The 17874-nt window shown below is 31.8% G+C and overlaps 1 protein-coding gene across 1 annotated transcript; it reads left to right on the top strand.

The window, feature by feature from the left end:
- Nucleotides 1–12376: 12376 nt before the first annotated feature.
- Nucleotides 12377–17600, top strand: LOC107634337 (uncharacterized). Its single transcript, XM_016337866.3, has 5 exons — nt 12377–12673; nt 13094–13252; nt 14425–14574; nt 16801–16944; nt 17273–17600. The coding sequence occupies exons 1-5, from the start codon at nt 12485–12487 to the stop codon at nt 17552–17554; spliced, it is 924 nt and encodes a 307-aa protein (XP_016193352.2). The 5' UTR covers nt 12377–12484; the 3' UTR covers nt 17555–17600.
- Nucleotides 17601–17874: the final 274 nt, after the last annotated feature.

Here is a 17874-nt window from a genome sequence, read left to right as displayed (position 1 = left end):
ATAGCACTAATATTATCACAAAATAAAGGTATACTATTGATTTTTAATTTGTAATCTTCCAATTGTGTTTTTAACCAAATTAATTGTGAGCAACATGCAGATGCGAAAATATATTCAGCTTCGGCTGTGGATAGAGCCACTGTGGCTTGTTTCTTGCTTGACCACATATTGAGTGAGCTTCCAAGGAAGCAACACATGCCGGAGGTGCTCCTCCTATCCACTCTATCTCCCGCATAATCTGCATCACAAAACCCTACTGCACAAAAGTCATCAGATTTAGGATACCATAGCCCATAATCACAAGTTCCCTTAATGTATCTAATGATGCGCTTAACGGCCGTAAGGTGGGATTCTTTTGGATGAGATTGAAACTTTAAACATACACCCACACTTTGGACTATATCCGGTCTAGAGGAGGTAAGATACATAAGCGATCCTATCATTCCTCTATACCGTGTTTCATCCACATCTTGACCATCATCATCCTTTTCAAGTTTTGTGTTGGGATGCATTGGAGTACCCATTGATTTGGAATTTTCTAGGCCAAACTTTTTGATAAGCTCTTTTGCATACTTTCCTTGGTAAATAAAAGTACCACTAGAAGTTTGTTTAATTTGGAGGCCAAGAAAGAAAGTAAGCTCTCCCATTAAACTCATTTCAAACTCACTAGTCATGAGTTTTACAAACTCTTCACACAAGGAAATGTTGGCCGATCCAAATACAATGTCATCAACATAAACTTGAACAAGGAGTATATCATCATTAGATGCTTTAATAAATAAAGTAGTGTCGGTGGTACCCCTTTGAAATTAATTTTCCAACAAGAAGGCACTAAGCCTTTCATACCAAGCTCTTGGAGCTTGTCTAAGACCATAAAGAGCCTTAGTTAGTTTGAAAACATGATTAGGAAACTCTTTATGTTCAAAACCGGGGGGTTGTGCCACATACACTTCTCTATCAATAAAGCCATTAAGGAAAGCACATTTAACATCAATTTGAAACATTTTGAAACCTTTATGGGCGGCATAAGCAAGAAGCAACCGAATTGCTTTCATTCTAGCTACCGGAGCAAAAGACTCATCAAAATCTATACCCTCTTCTTGATCGTAACCTTGGGCCACTAATCTAGCCTTGTTACGAACAACTTGTCCATCCTCACCAAGTTTATTTTTAAATACCCACTTAGTACCCGTTACCTTCTTACCATCCGGATGAGGTACTAATGTCCAAACCTCGTTCTTGTCAAATTGAGCAAGCTCCTCTTGCATGGCCTTGACCCATGATGGATCTTCAAGAGCTTGTTTGACATTGTTGGGCTCTATTTGTGACAAGAGAGCGAAGTTGCTAGGTTCGGTTTGCCTTTTGGTGGAGGATCTTGTTATTACACCATGAGAAGGATCACCAATGATGAAGTCGTGAGGATAACCCCTCATAGACTTCCATTCTCTAGGCTTTCGGACAGGTGTAGAGCTTTGATGAACTTCTGGTGGTCTCTTTGTTTCAGTTGCTCGTGCCAGCTCAGGAGACAAAATGGAAGTGTCTCCTTCTATCTGACGAGACAAAATCGTGCTGACAGATTCTTCATTTTGCACAGATTTGGGATTTTCTTTATTTGTTCCAGCCTCTTCACAATCTGAATCAATATCCTTCACAATACTGGGAATTAAGTTAGAATCACAAAAAGTAACATGTATGGATTCCTCTATTGTCCTATGCTCCTTGAGATAAACTCTATAGGCCTTGCTTGTGGTGGAATATCCAACAAACATTTCTTCATATGATTTTGGATCAAATTTTCCAAGATTTTCTTTATTGTTGAGCACAAAGCATTTGCATCCAAAAATATGAAAATACTTAAGATTTGGAGGGGTTCCTTTCCATAGCTCATAAGGTGTTTTCTTTAACCCATTTCTAATGATTGTTCTATTCAAAATATAACATGCTGTGTTCACAACTTCGGCCCATAAGAATTTAGGAATTTCACTCTCACATAACATAGCCCTAGTAATTTCTTGAAGGCTTCTATTCCTTCTTTCAACCACCCAATTTTGTTGGGGGTTCTAGGGCATGAAAAGTTATGAGAAATTCCTAAGTCATCACAGAATTTTTCAAAATCTTGATTTTCATATTCTCTTCCATGATCACTTCTCAAATGGGCAATTTTCAAATCCTTTTCATTTTGAATTTTCTTACAAAGGGTGAAAAAAGCATGAAATGCATCATTCTTATGAGCAAGGAAAAGTACCCAACCAAATCTAGAGTAATCATCTACCACCACAAGACCATAGTGTTTACCTCCTAAACTTTGAGTTCTAGTAGGACCAAAAAGATCAATATATAACATTTCCAATGGCCTTTTGGTTGAGATTCCATCTTTTGATTTAAAAAATGATTTTACTTGTTTGCCCAATTGACAAGCGTCACAAGTTAGATCCTTATCAAATTTGATGTTTGGAATTCCTCTAACCAAATTTCTTTTGACTAGCTTAGAAATTTGATACATGCTAGCATGTCCCAACTTTCTATGCCAAAGCCATTTTTCAGATTCAAAAGATGTAAAGCATGTTACATTTTGTTCCTTTAAATCCTCAAGAGTTAATCCATACACATTGTTGCATCTTTTAGCTTCAAGAAGAACATTCCCAGTTTTCTCACAAACAACTAAACAAGCAAACTTCTTAAAAATAACTTCAAAACCCAAATCACATAGTTGACTAACACTAAGTAAATTATGTTTCAAGCCATGTACAAGGAGAACATCATTTATACAAGATGGGAAATTTTTACCCACTTTCCCAACAGCCACAATTTTTCTTTTTGCATCATCACCAAAAGTGACAAGCCCTCCATCATATTCATCAAGCTTTATGAAGAAGGTTGTCTTTCCGGTCATATGCCTAGAGCATCCGCTGTCCATATACCACATATTTTCCTTCCTTTTGGATGCTAGGCACACCTACAAACAAGCTTAAGTAACCTTAGGTATCCAAATCTTTTTGGATCCTTTTACGTTAAACCATCTTCTATGTCCTAAGCCATTATAATCAAAAACAATTTTATAAACCTTATCACCTACCATTCTTTCACCAAAAAAATATTGAATGGAAAAGTGTCCATTCCGATTGCATAGTCTACAAAATCTTGGAGTTGCTGTTTTGTTAAAGTAGGTGGGATCTTGAAATCTTGTATCATTAGAAGATGAAGCAATATGTTCAAAATGTGATTTTTCAGATTTATAGAACCCCAACCCAGCCTTATCATAAAGAGGTTTTTGACTAGCCAAGATGTGATTCAGATTTTCGGAACTTTGGGTGAACTTGGCTAAGTCTTCCTTAAGTCTTTTAACCTCTTTAAGCAACTCTTCATTTTGCTTAAAACAATCTACATATGCAAGAACAGAATGGTTGCTTTCACAGCTTCTGACTTGGGCTCTTAACTGCTTATTCTCTTCAACAAGATCACAAGTAGTTTCGGCCTCTCTCACTTTTTCTTTTAGAAAACTGTTTTCAGCCTTAAGAATGGTGATTTGTTGTTCAAGTTCTTGATTTTCCAGCAGAAAACATCTTATTTTTTCAGAAATGTGGTCTATCATAAGATGAAGATCTTCAGTGTTAGGGTTATGAAAGACTACCTGATCTATGTGGTCTGCCATGAGACATGTTTGTGACTTGGTCTCGGTTTCTTCATCATCATCATCGGAGTCATTCTCCAAGTCTTCCCATGAGGCCATCAGTCCTTTCTTCTTTCCTTTTTTCGGCTTTTCCTCCTTCTTCAACTTGGGACAATCAGATTTGAAATGCCACATTTCCTTACAATTGTAGCAAGTTACCTTGCTAAGGTCTTTCTTCACTTTCCTTGAGCTGCTGCCTTTGCTTTTGAGCTTTGCCATTTTCCTGAATTTTTTTGCAAAAAACACAAACTCATTTTCAGAAGAGTTATCACTGGATTCATCATCCAGAGGGTTAGTCATAGAAGAAAAAGCAATTCCTTTCTTTTTCGTATCCTTTTTCAAATAGGTATTTTCAAAAGCAAGAAGATTCCCTCTCAAATCATCAAGTGTCATGGAGTCTAAGCTACTACTCTCAGAAATAATTAAAGCTTTTGTTTCCCACTCTTTTGTAAGACATCTCAACACTCTTCTCACTAGCACAGATTCTGAATGTGTAATTCCAAGAGTATCTAAGCCAACAATGATGGTGTTGAATTGTTCGAACAGTTCATCAATGGACTCTCCTTCCTTCATTGCAAACATTTCATATTCCCTGTTTAGCATATATGTCCGAGTCTTCTTTACAATTGTGGTTCCTTCATGAGTGATTTGTAGCTTGTCCCATATTTTCTTTGCCGTTGTGCATCGTGATACTCGTCGGTACTCCTCAAAGCTGATAGCACAATTAAGCAGGTTTACTGCCTTGGCATTTAACTCTATTTTCTTCCTATCTTCTTCGGTCCATCTTGCTTCTGGTTTGAGAAAGACTACTCCTTCTGCACTTGTGGTAGTTGGAAATTGAGGCCCTTCCAGAATAATCTTCCAAAGTCTGTAATCCACTGCTTGTACAAATATCTTCATCCTCTCTTTCCAATAGGTATAATTTTTCCCATTGAAAAGAGGAGGTCTGTTGCTTGATTGTCCTTCAGTCAGATTATAGGACACCACATTTGCGCCACTGTTTTCCGCCATAAGGATCTTTACTTCAAGCTGCAAAGCTTGATCTCTTTGAGACCAAGCTCTGATACCAATTGATAGTTTCAGTGGCTAAGAGAAGGGGGATTGAATCTTAGCCCCTTTTTTGCTTGATAACCCTTGCGGACTTCTGAGATCAATTCAGGAAACTTTTTGTCTTTTTATCTCGTTACTGGACATGAGACCTTTTCTTTTATCTCGTCTCTAGCCACGAGACTTTTCGTTTTGTCTCGTCACTTGGCACGAGATATTTCTGATTTTTGCTCCTGTGCAGTAGAAACAGAAATGGAGTAGAGAGAAAAATTACACCCAGATATATCCTGGTTCAGCTGCTAAGTGCAGTGCAGCCTACATCCAGTCTCCATCACAAACATGATGTAATTTCACTATAATCAATCTGATTACAACCTGTAAAGTGCTAACCCAACTTACAAGGGGATTCCTACAGAATCATGAAACACAACATAGATGAACAAAGGAACTCTAAGACATCTATGGCTTTTTCTTTTAATTTTGCACTCTCTGCCTTTTTTTGCTCTATGGCTTTTTCATACAAACCTCACTATTTGCCTTTTTTCCATGAGACTCAAGACATGACAAAATTAAACAGAAAAACAGAATACATTGAAGGAGAAGAGAAAACTGTTAGCTCAGGTAGCTCTGAGAACTCTGTGCCATGAACTCTCAAATTTTCTCCTTGCTCCAAACAGTGGCTGTTCTCTCTTTTTAAAGAAGAGGGAAGCCTCCACACTTGAAGCCAACACCCAAACCAACTTCTTCCTCCTTCAACAAACAGAACCGGTTCGGCCACATAGAGAGAGAAGAGATAACCATGCAAAACCGAACATGCAATTACCTCTAGTCCTTTCTTGATCATCACCCTTCATCAATTTGAGCTCTCCATCCTTGGCTTGCTCTCCAAGATGGATTTCTGGCCCTTGATGCTTCATGATGATGATGACTTCATCTGCTTCAATCTCTGCCTCAACCATCACTTCGCCACTCTAGCTACTTCCTGTGGTGGTTGAGCAGAATCAAAGACAAGCCATGCTTCAAGAATCTTCCTTGCTGGCCGAATCTTCATTGTCCATTTTTGAGCATGAAGAGCTCGAGTTTATCTCACCAAATCTAACCATATTTGGTGAAGATCTCAGCCACAACTCATTCTTATTTTAGTATGTTTTCTTGCCATCATTGTGATGGTCTTTAGACATGCCTTTCCTTCTTTTCGGTAGCTCCATATAGCTTCCATGGCTTCCTTTATTTTCTGTGTATTGACCGAAAGAGAGAAAGAGATGAGAGAGAAGAAGATATTCAATGGTTTTGATCAAATAATTAATGTAGCAAAGAGAAAGAATAAAAGTGCACTCATGTTTTCTACTTCCCTTTGCTGAGAGGCGTGCATAGTCATTATAGCAATCAAATCAATCTTCTCTCTCTTACTTATGTTCCCAATGCTTTAAATTAAATTTGAAATCCATCCAAAGTAAAATGGAATCCGTTGGAGGCAAGTAGCAACATTTGCCTTTTCTTTAAACTTGGTTTCGGACCAAGCTTGGAAACATTCATCAAAAATAATATTGGGCTTGGTAGCAACAAAATTTAATCTGGCCCAATTGGTAACATTTGCTTTCCTAATGAATTTGATTTCGGATCAAGCATAGAAAACTTTCATCAAAATTAAACATGAGCTTGGTTGCATCAACATTGAGCTTGGCCCTTTAATATAATAATTCAGCCACATAATAGAAGTCATATAGCAAGGCTGATTATTTGACACATTGGGCTTAAACCAGAATTTCATTTTCGGCCCAACGCAAAATCTGCACAACAAAATTATTAATTAAGCAAATATGATTTAAGATCAAATTAATAATTTTGTAATTAAATATTTTAATAATATTTGTTCATCATCACAATTAAATAGGAGTTTTCCAAACTCATCAACTATTATTAAATACTACTATTGTTATTATATATTATTATTATTATTATTATTATTATTACACGAACTGTATATCTATTATTGTTATGGTTATTCACCGTTTTAGTTATATTATTGTTACTGTTAGTTAATATTAGGAATAATAGTACTATTAATATTATTATATTATTATTAGATTATTAGTATTAGCACTTCTGTTATTGTTATTATTACTACTAGGACGTAATCTGCGCTTTAATTATTATTAAAAAATAGTAAAATGCAAAACATAACCTACGTTTTTGCAGGTTTTATTTCAAAAAAAAATTTAAAAATAAAACGTAACCTGTATTTTATGTTATTCAAAAACAAAAAAAAAAAGATAAAAATGTAAAACGTAACTTACAATTTGTACTAACATCATAGTAGTATAAATACTCTATAAACATTCATTTCATTGTGTAATATCAATATATTTTTCATATATAAAAAAATGAGTCACATTGTGCATATGCCCTCTCATGATCAAATTGTAGACTCTTTGACTAAACCTTTATCTCATACTTTAATTTTTAGTATACTACAGCATTGCAGAGTAGTGGCATCTTTACTGGTAGATTTACTAGTGGTTTAGATGTCGAATTCGTAGAGTGAAAATATTACCGGCGGATTCTCATTTTCGACGATAAATTTACCAGTAATAATTAGAAGGAAAACGGAAAAAAAAGGTCCAACATTTAGGGTTGGGTTTACTAGAGGAAAAATCTTATGGTAAGCGTACTTAGTGGAACGCTACATTTTGGTAAATCGTAATATGTTACTGTCGGATTTATCCACCGATAAATTTGATGGTAATTGGACCCTAAATTCAAACCGTAAACTCTCTTCTTCCTCATTTAAATTTCTCTCTCTCTAACCATCTCGCCCCCAACTCTCTCTCTCTCTAGCCCCTCTCATATTTCCGACAGCCCCTCCGACGCCGGTAGTCCCCTCCTTCTTCGGCACTGTTTGTCATTTTCACCGTCACTGTTGCTGCTGCCGGATTCTACTGTCGCTTCTGCCGCCCTCTTCTTCTCAGCACTAGTGCTCTTTTTCAAGTAATGCATCTGAACTTCCCTTTTTCTAAAATAGGAATAAGGTCTGATTTGTTATTATAATTTTGATTATAATTTGTTATTGGTTGGATTTTGTGTTTGTTATTTTGATTCTGATTTGTTATTATAATTTTGGTTCTGATTTGCTATTATAATTTTGTGTTTATTATTTTCGTTCTGATTTGTTATTATAATTTTGTTCTGATTTGTTATTATAATTTTATGTTAGTTATTTTGGTTCTGATTTGTTATTATAATTTTGTGTTTGTTGTTTTGGTTTTGATTTATTCTAATTTATTATTATAATTTTGGTTCTGATTTGTTATTATAATTTTGTGTTCGTTATTTGATTCTGATTTGTTCTGATTCTAATTAAAACATGTTTTGAGGTGTTGTTGATCTAGTTATCGATTTGATTATGAATTAATTTGACACCTAAGTAGTTAGGAACTCAACTAATTAGTTAACTGATTAAATTATTTTGGATATATTGTGACTGTTTGTAAATTTTAATTTTGATACATTGACATTTGTAAAGTATTTTTCACAGTCGTGCAATTACATCCATTCTTTTGTATGACCATTCATGCGGTCAATATGGTAGGTAATTATTTTTACTGATGTGGTGTTACGTAATTAGATGTATGTGTAAAACTACATTGCACTGACAGTGCATCAAAATTAAATTCTTAATATAAATATACAAAAGATTCATGTTGTATTTGCTAATTTATATGATTTAAAGTGTCTATGAATTTTATCTTTGCTATTACGTTATTTTTGTGACTAGTGTATATTGATATTCTCTTTGCAGACATGACGAGAGGTAGTGGTGTCACGGATAGACCATGTGGTCGTGGTAGAGGAAGGGGTTCTACTGGAACCTCTAGAACTTCTCAGTCATCCCCTTTTACTCCGACTACTCCTGTGACATCACAGGAGATGGATACACAGAACTATCCGCTCATCATGGTCCATAACCACAACTACGTGGCTCCTACTGCTGCGCCACCCCCATAACCAGGAAGTCGTCTACCTGCTTCATTAGAGTGGACTCCTCCACCACCTCCATCCGCTTAGCAGCGCACTATCTCAATTCTCAACAACACCACCTCCAGCGATAGACACTGCAATATTGGAATCCTCTCACGGATCTCAGTCAGATTCCCCTCCCCCATCTTCCATCGTACGGATGACGATTTGGCCTGATGAAACTTCGGCGTGAGTATTATTTTAAGTCTTTTATATGTAAACCATTTTAGTTAGTCAGTTTAATTTAGTTATACTCAATTTTCTAGTTTTAGTTGATTTAGGTAGTTAAGATAGGATCGATTTAGTTTAGTAGGTTTGAACTACTTAGTATGTTTGGTAATCCTTGATTGTTGAGAGATGTTGCTGCTTAAGTCATATAATGCCATATAGATGAAACTACTTATCTTAATTGTTTGATCATTCTTGATTGTACTGCTTAAGTTACTGCTTGATTCTTTATTCTTGTTTGTTGATTATTGATAGATTTTGCTATTTAAGTGAATTGTTGATGGATGTAATTTTTTGTGCATTCTAGTTATAGATAAAACTCTGTCAAAATTAAAAAAAAAAAACTAAATATAATTGAAATTTATAGATTACTTTGAATAAATTTTTAGTAAACTACTAATCTTAAATTTTTCATTGATAGGCTTGCACCAAATAACAATGCATGTATACAAGAGTTTACTATTGTCATCAAGCTGATGTACGACCACCCATGGCTGAGTTATAAGAAGATCTCAGCTAAGACCAGAGAGCGATGGTTTTAGAAATGCACAGTAAGAACTCAACATATTCAAACATTAGTGTTACTTTATATCTTCTATTTTGTTTAATTATGTATTTAATTTCAATTAGCTCGTGTTAAATGTTCTTTCTGTAGGAGAAATTTATATGGGATAAGATGCACGATCTCATGATCAGGAAGATCTTCGACATATGTTGAAGGATGTACGTGAGCACTGCAACCACCTCATCATTTGGCTGCGCCCGGATATTAACAAGGCATTGTACGTCCATTGGGAGATTGATGAGGGGTTCAAACGTCATCGCCTCACCAATAGAGCTAACAAGACATTGGCCAGGTCGTCGAAGTATACTGGTGGGTCACCGACTTTCATCATGAAGACTAAGGTCAGGCTGGTAAGTAACTTGTTTCATTTTGTTATTAAGTTCGTTTAGTCTTAATATAATGTCATTATTACTTTAATTAATATGTGATTTCAAAATGTGTAGTCTAAGTCGTTGGGTCTTGAAGCGACGAGGGCAGAGACCATCAACTATACTTATACGTTGATGAAGAATAAGAGATTTTCCGATTAGTGGGCTGCGGATCATTACGTGAGTAAACATCATGTGATATACAATTTTTAAATTAACTGCAACCCTAATCATAAAATGTCTTATCTAGAAGTCCTACACGTAGAGATTAGAGACCACAACCCAATAATCTTAGAGTATTGGAGACGACAACAACACATCCGCTACATCAGTTGTCGATCCTGATCAGGTTTGGCACGAGGCTGCATCTGAGCCATACAAAAATCGCGTATACGGGCTGAGATCATTCTTCGCCGACAACTTCTGCATGTCCACATTGAAACATTCTTCCGTATCTTCCACTAGTCGGCCCGTCGATCCCGAGGATGGCATAGATTTAAGGGAGCAGGTGTTGCTCCTCACCGGGAGCCTTCATCAACAGGCTTAGCAGCTGCGGAAGTCTGAAGAGAGGTATCTGGCGATCCTCTCATGCATGACAGACACAGATGACCTCAGGCTGGAGTGGAGGCGGGAGTTAGAGCAGTTTCAGCGGATGGAATGACACATGGCGCCGTACGAAGATCAAATGCGCGTTGGTGGCATCATCGCCGATGGAAGGGCATAGACATCACCGCCAAGGCCACCGCCTCAGCAGCAGGACTAGCGGGTCGATGACAATAACGATGACGATGAATTTCAGTGACTATGATTTTTTTATACACTATTTAATTGTATCATATCCTCTATTATTTGACTTTTCATTTTATTTGTATACTTGATAATTTAACATAGTTGACTTCTATGATATAAAATTTGACTACTAATTGTGCAAAAAATAAATTTAAATAAAAATTTAGAATTTGACCACTAATTTTATAAAAAAATCTAAAACAAAAAATTCAACTTACCGTCAGATTTTTCGAAGAAAAAATTCGATGGTAATGATGTGGGAACAAAATAATTTGGCGCCAAAGTTACTATCGGAAAAACTCTGCCAGTAACACACACCAGATCACTACAAGAAAACGTTGAATACCGTCAGATTTAGCATCACAGAATAGGGGCGCATTTACCGTCGAATTTACCATCGGTAACGGCATTGAATTCGTACGGTTATATAATTACCAGCGGATTTAAGTTTCTGACGTAACTTTGCCGGTAATATTTGGAAGGAAACAAAAATATACTGGTGCGTCTTTTATCGTCGGATTTTCCGAGGGTAAACCAACTTAGTGAAATGTCAAAAAATCCAACGGTAAACCAACTTAGTGAAACGATGCGTTTTGGTGACCCGCAATAATTTTATCGTCTGATTTTTCCGACGATAATTGAGACGTAAATTAAAAACACAAACCCTCTTTCCCTCATTCGAATTTCACTCTCTCTCTCTCTTCTTCCACTCTCCCCATTACCAACATCTGTCATGCCGATACCACCACCATCATATCTCTCTCTCCGTCATTGTCAACCCACTGTCGACTCTTCTTCTTCTTCTCCCCGGGATATATATTTTATTAATTTAGCAAGTGAATCACAATCGCATATAAAAAATTGTTTATACCAAATTTGTCCAAATCAAACATTAATAAACATGTAATTGAATAACCCTTTGTTTATCTATATTTTGAACAAATGTTGATTTTCACATAAGGTATATCACATAATTTTGAATTAACATGAAGTTTTCTAGACATGATCTATAACATATAAATTTTTACTTCAATAGTTGGTTTTTAAAAAGTTATACTAATATTTTTGTACATAGTTGTTAAATAGAATGGTTATATGAGGTTGTTGAAATAACATCTATTAGGTATATTAGACTACTTTTGTTTACGAATATGAAAGATTGAAATAAAAATAGAGAGACATAAAATTATATTTAACAGATGAAATATAGATATAAATATTGTATTTTAAAAAATTAAATTAATATATTTTATATTTTTTAACAAAAAAGAAATAAAAATAGTAATAAAAAATATATTTTATTTTTTTGTTATTTTTTTTATTTTTATATGAAAAATAAAATAAATCAAATTTTTATAATTTATTTTTTATATTTAATTTATCATCAAATAAAATACAGAAAATCAAGAATACTTATTTTTGTATCTGAATGCTTTGTATTTTATTTTATTTCAGTATTTTATCTAATTTTAAATTCTCAGAACCAAACAGGAACTAAAAGACCGTTGATTTTCTTGCCGTAGGGTGCAAGAGTATGAGTAATTGACCATACATAGCAAGTTAGCAACTTCAATAAGATGAAAGGATAGAATCTTATATAAAAAAAAATTAATCATGTCCTTTCATTCATATATAGAGTAACTACTAAACTCATATCTAATTATCTGCTGCTTCATCCCTTCAATCTTTTGAAAGTGCATACATTATTATATTAAATTTATTTGATTTCTTCCTTTTACTATATATATGCTCATTCATATGAAAATTGTTTATTAGGCTAGAGGCAGTGATATCAAAAAAATGGATCGAAAAGAAGAGAATGAGTTTGACCAGAAACATGCATACAAGCAAGCGTTGCCATTTTGTATTGTCAAAATTTTTCCAAAAGATTCATTTAGAATGAACAATTGTAAGGAAGTATTAAGTTTGTTTCTGGAAAAGGATGATGAACAAAGTTTTCAGATATCTGAAAAGATCAGAAACAAAGTGGTATGTGAAATTATTGATATGGTTTGTGCCTTTACTCTGTTTTAATTTTGATCTTCATATATCAATTAAATAGGAAGAATTCCAAAGATTGATTGGTGTTATAAGTTGTAGTTATGAATGAAATGCATTTGTCTTTAAGGAACAGTATTTTTATGCACAAAAAGTTATGCTTATATCTGCTTCCATTAGGCAATTTTACTATAAAGAATATGCTGCTTAAAATTATAATTAGATATATAAAAAAGTGTTATCTAAGATATATTGGGTAATATTATTGTTCGTAGCCAAAATTATTGTACTGGATTTATTTATTTATTTATTTTGTCAATTTAGTTGTTGAGAAACAAATGTTTATGATATCAGAGACAATAATAATATGGTATGATACAACCTTAACTTGTTAAGAATTTCTTCTTGCAGTTGGGTCGAGAAAAGTTGTTTCAAAGGATAAACGATTCAAAGGACTCAATTGAATATATTAATAGAAGTATTGAAGAGAAAGTGTGGATCTTGAGAGTGCTATATGAAACACTTGATGATCTGCTGTCATCTGAAATAAAATTCAGAGGGGAAGAACTTGTACGTGCACTTTTTATTTTTATTATTGAGATTGTGGTGGTATTTTTAAATAATGTGGAGAGTTGGTGTGTTTTTAACTTTTTTTTTATATGGATGATCAGAAATCTGACCTTCATATTTGTACTTTAATGTTAAAAAATTTTTGAAACATGTAAATCAAATCCTCCAATTTGAGAAATTTTTATTTTTTTTTTGTTTTTTTACTCAAAACTTATTTTCTATCTCTACCAAAAACTGAGGTTCAATTTTTTACTCTACCCAAAATTTGACCCTCAGTTTTCTACTCCTATCCAAATCTGAGTCTTCGATTTGTAGTTTCTAATTTAAAAAAAAATAATTATCTCCATATCCATAAAAAATACACCAATTCTCCATAACTATGTATAACACACCTCTCCAATCCATTACCAAAAAAATTAGCCCTTGTACGTCTTCCTAATTAAAAGAATCTTATAATCATCTAATATATCACTAACAAATTAAATTATATTTGTGTGCCGTATTTTTTACACCTATTTAAATTTTATCATCATCTTTCTGTGAAAATATTTTGATGACTATCCTAGTTACATAAATATTATTAAAATTAAAGTCATATATTTTTAATATTTTGGTAATATTAATTTTTATTTTTAAATTAAAAAAGTATTTAAAATAATAAAAAAATATTATTTTAATTTTAGCAATACTTTTTAAGATAATATAATAGTTACTATAGGAAATTAATTTTTAGTTAACTAAAATTAGCTAACTTTTTTTAAGGTTTATAATTTATTAGAATATAAATTTAAGTGTTTGTGATTTAAAATTTAAAATTTAAGATAAATAAATTAATTTTTAAAAATGTTAATTATTGATGTTAGTCGAAAAAAATAAATTCTCTAACATATATATATATATATATATTAAAGTATCAGTTATATTCTATTTTATGATAATAATAACATAATAAACTTTAATGAGCACATAAGAAATTGTTTATATTGTACATCACAAATTACTATTCATAAAAAAAAGAAAGAAAGAAAAATACTACTTTTATATATATATAATATATATATATATATATATATATATATATATATATATATATATATATATATACCCGAAAAAATATAATCTTTCAAATTTTATTTAACTTTTTACTCTTTTCGGCCAATGTGTGACTTCAGTTGACATTGAAGAAGATGTTACACAAAAGCAAAATTTTGACTCAAGAAAAATCAGTCTTAAGGAAGATAAATGTGAGCCAGCAGCAGCTGAGAGAATCAGACGATACTACTTCAATTTTAGATTTGACTGAAGAACTTATTAGAATATTTGTAAGTTCAGAACTCTTCTTATAGATTTTGTTTTATTTTAGATGAAGTAATATTGGCGTCATCAATCCCTTGGATTTTAAATAAATGGCTATTTTTAAATTTTATTTAAGCCCAAGTAAATATTTAATTTATTTATAAAATTCAAACAACATTAATTAACTTTTTATTGATAATGATAAGTTGATAACCATATTAATTGGTAAACGGTGAACAAACGAAAAGTAAAATAAATATAAGAAAAAAAATTAACAAGACTTTGTTTGCATTAGGAGTAGGGGTGGAAACAGACTAGACTAGGTCAGATTTTGTTCTTAATAGGTTTGGTCTCTAATGTAGTCAATTGTCCTGAGTCTGGCCTGCTTGCTATAGGCTTTTTTTTAAAGTATTAAGCCTGACCTGTTATTTAGCTTGGCTTGACCTGAAACCTGTTAAAAGACCTGATAATTTTTTTTATAAAAATAAAAATATTATTTAAAAATTTTATTTTTTAATAAACATATTTATATGTAATATGTGATATTTAATATTTATAAAAAATTTAAATTTTAAAGTATTTAAAATATACAAAACTATTTATAATTAAATATAATAAATTTAAAATATCTCATATTTTTTTAATAATAAAAAATTATTTATATATGTAATTATGTATTAACAGGCCCAAACAAGCCTGACAGGCCTATAAGACTAATTAGTGAACTTGGACCTGGACTATTAATATAACAAGGCTTTTATAAAAATTTGAACATATACTTATTTTATAACAAGTCAGGCAGGTCGGGCCAAATACAGGCCAAACTACAAATTCCTAACAGACTGTCTAACCTTTTTTCACCCCTAATTAAGAGTAGTTAAGACAATGAATATAAATATATAATGGTTATGAAATTTCATGATGGTTATGAAATTTTGACAATACTTGAAAAGTATAGTTAAAATAAATTAGGGTAATACTTTTTATTATTTAAAAATATTTTTTTATATGACCAAACATTTTATTTCTTATTTTTTTTAATTAAAAAGTATTGACAAATAATACTAAAGATGTAACCTTTAATAATTTTAATTATAATTTTTTAAATACTGCCAAAATATTATAACCACCAAAAAATTAGTGTGTATGTGTGTCTAACAAGAGGAGAGTTCGAGGTGGAATGAGAATATGAGATGTTGAATTTATGAAGATAGTAATTTTAACTTCATCAATGAGGGATAGTGAAGGGAAGGAAGGACTTTGAAACTTCTATTCTTTTCTAATTCTTCAAACACCCAAATATAATTAATCTTTCATGAACGGGTTTTGAATATTAACTCATAAAAAACCAATTTCACATATATTAATCGTTGTATTTGAATTTTATAATTAATATAACCAAACTTTATTCATAGTCATAAATAAAATAATCATATTAAATTTAGCAAAAATAGGATCAAAAGTATAAAAGTAAAGTTATGCTTAATTTTGGATATTCATAAAAAGTATGATTATTTTAGTCGTTGATATTTTTTTTAAAAAATGTACATAAATAACAGGTATAAATATATATAAATATAAAGTAATTGATTTACAGGATTCATCTAATATTTTTGTAATCTAATATCTCAAAGTATAATTGTTATTTTCCTTTCCTTCTTTTGCCCTTGCGTTGTAAAGTGAACAAACAAACAATGCAACAATTGCACGTAATTAAGTACGTTAGTTTAATTTATCTAAAATTAAAATATTTATATTCCTTTATCTAATATCAATCCCGCTACCTTTCTGCCAATTTCTGCCAACTCTTATTTATAACTGTGTTTAATAGAAGTGTCTTTGTGGATGTGTCTAATAAAAATGTCTTTTTTATAGCTGTGTTTAATAGAAGTGTCTTTATAGATATATTTTCTGGATGTGTCTTTTTATATATGTGTTTAAAATATAATAATTAATTATTATTGACAATAAATTGGCAGATAATATGTTGGTACCCTATACTTTTCCATCTAATATATATACAGAAAGAGAGAAAGAGTACATTTAACGGTGGTTATGATTATAATGATTGTATTAACTGAAACTTCGTCAATACTTAAAAGAATATCTAAAAGCAAAATATAAAATTATGATAAAATTAACAAGTGTTGTCAAATTATTAAAATAGTTTCACATTAATTTTAGTTAGCTACACTTTTTTAAGGTTAATAATAATGTAACACTTATATGGTTTCTATGGAACCTTTCAAAAGTTACGTCAGGCAGGATGGAGGAACTACGACATTATTAAGAATCCTTACAGGCATAACTATGACAGAATTCTTCAAGAATTGAAAAAAGTGAAAAAGGAGACCACATGTGATGACTTGAGAGAATGTTTGAAAAACGAAGTCAAGGTTAGAATTTCACATACGCTATTTCCTAGTTTTATCTTATTCTATTTCTCCTTTCATTTTGATGCCTTTAAAATTATTGAATTTTTCATATATATATATATATATATGCACATGTTAAAAACAAAATTTTAAAACTTCTACTAATAATCATTTTAATATATATTAACTAAACCCTAGGTAGTCTTTGTTTATTAGTTTTAAATTTTTCAAAAGAATCATTAAACTAAATAGTTAGTTTTTGTTGTTTTTCCTTGTTTCTTTAATTTAGCTCCAAAATTATTTATGGCTTACACTCTCACATATGTCTTGTTGAATTTGGTTCAAATAGTTTATACTTAATGAGCTTATGGAGTTGAACAAGAAAATATGGGCACTAGAAACCAAAATTAAAAATGATGAGAAGAAAATAGAAGGGATCAATCAGCAGATATGGTCTTTTCAAACGCATTTGAAAGGCAAGCACTGCAAAAAAGAAGCATCTCTTTTCCTTGTTAAGGAGCGAAAACCAGAATATCAATATAATTCAGAATATGCTTCAGAATATTATTGGGAGGTCGGATGTGGCAACTTGGAATATGATTCTTTGGACAGTTTCGCAGCCCTTCTTTAATATCGCAAATGGTAGCTTCAAAATGTTTTGGTAGCTATATTAATTATATAAGTGTGGTTAAAATTAAAGTGTTATTTTTTTTTTTACATTTTAGTAATAATTTTCTTTTATTTTTTAAATTAAAAAATATTATTAAATAATAAAAAAATATTACTTTAATTTTAATAATATTTTTTAAAATATTATAGCTACCATAGTATAAATATTTTATCATACATTTTACATATAACTATAAACCTTCTTATGTTAAGTTTTATGTAATAAGCGGCGTATGGATTAGAATTTAAAATTTATATTCATGTTTTTATGTTTCGCAATTT

Source organism: Arachis ipaensis, chromosome B3, assembly GCF_059453495.1.
Source record: "Arachis ipaensis isolate K30076 ecotype BB chromosome B3, ASM5945349v1, whole genome shotgun sequence".
Classification (NCBI taxonomy): Eukaryota; Viridiplantae; Streptophyta; class Magnoliopsida; order Fabales; family Fabaceae; genus Arachis; species Arachis ipaensis.
This window is presented reverse-complemented; position numbering and strand designations above follow the sequence as displayed.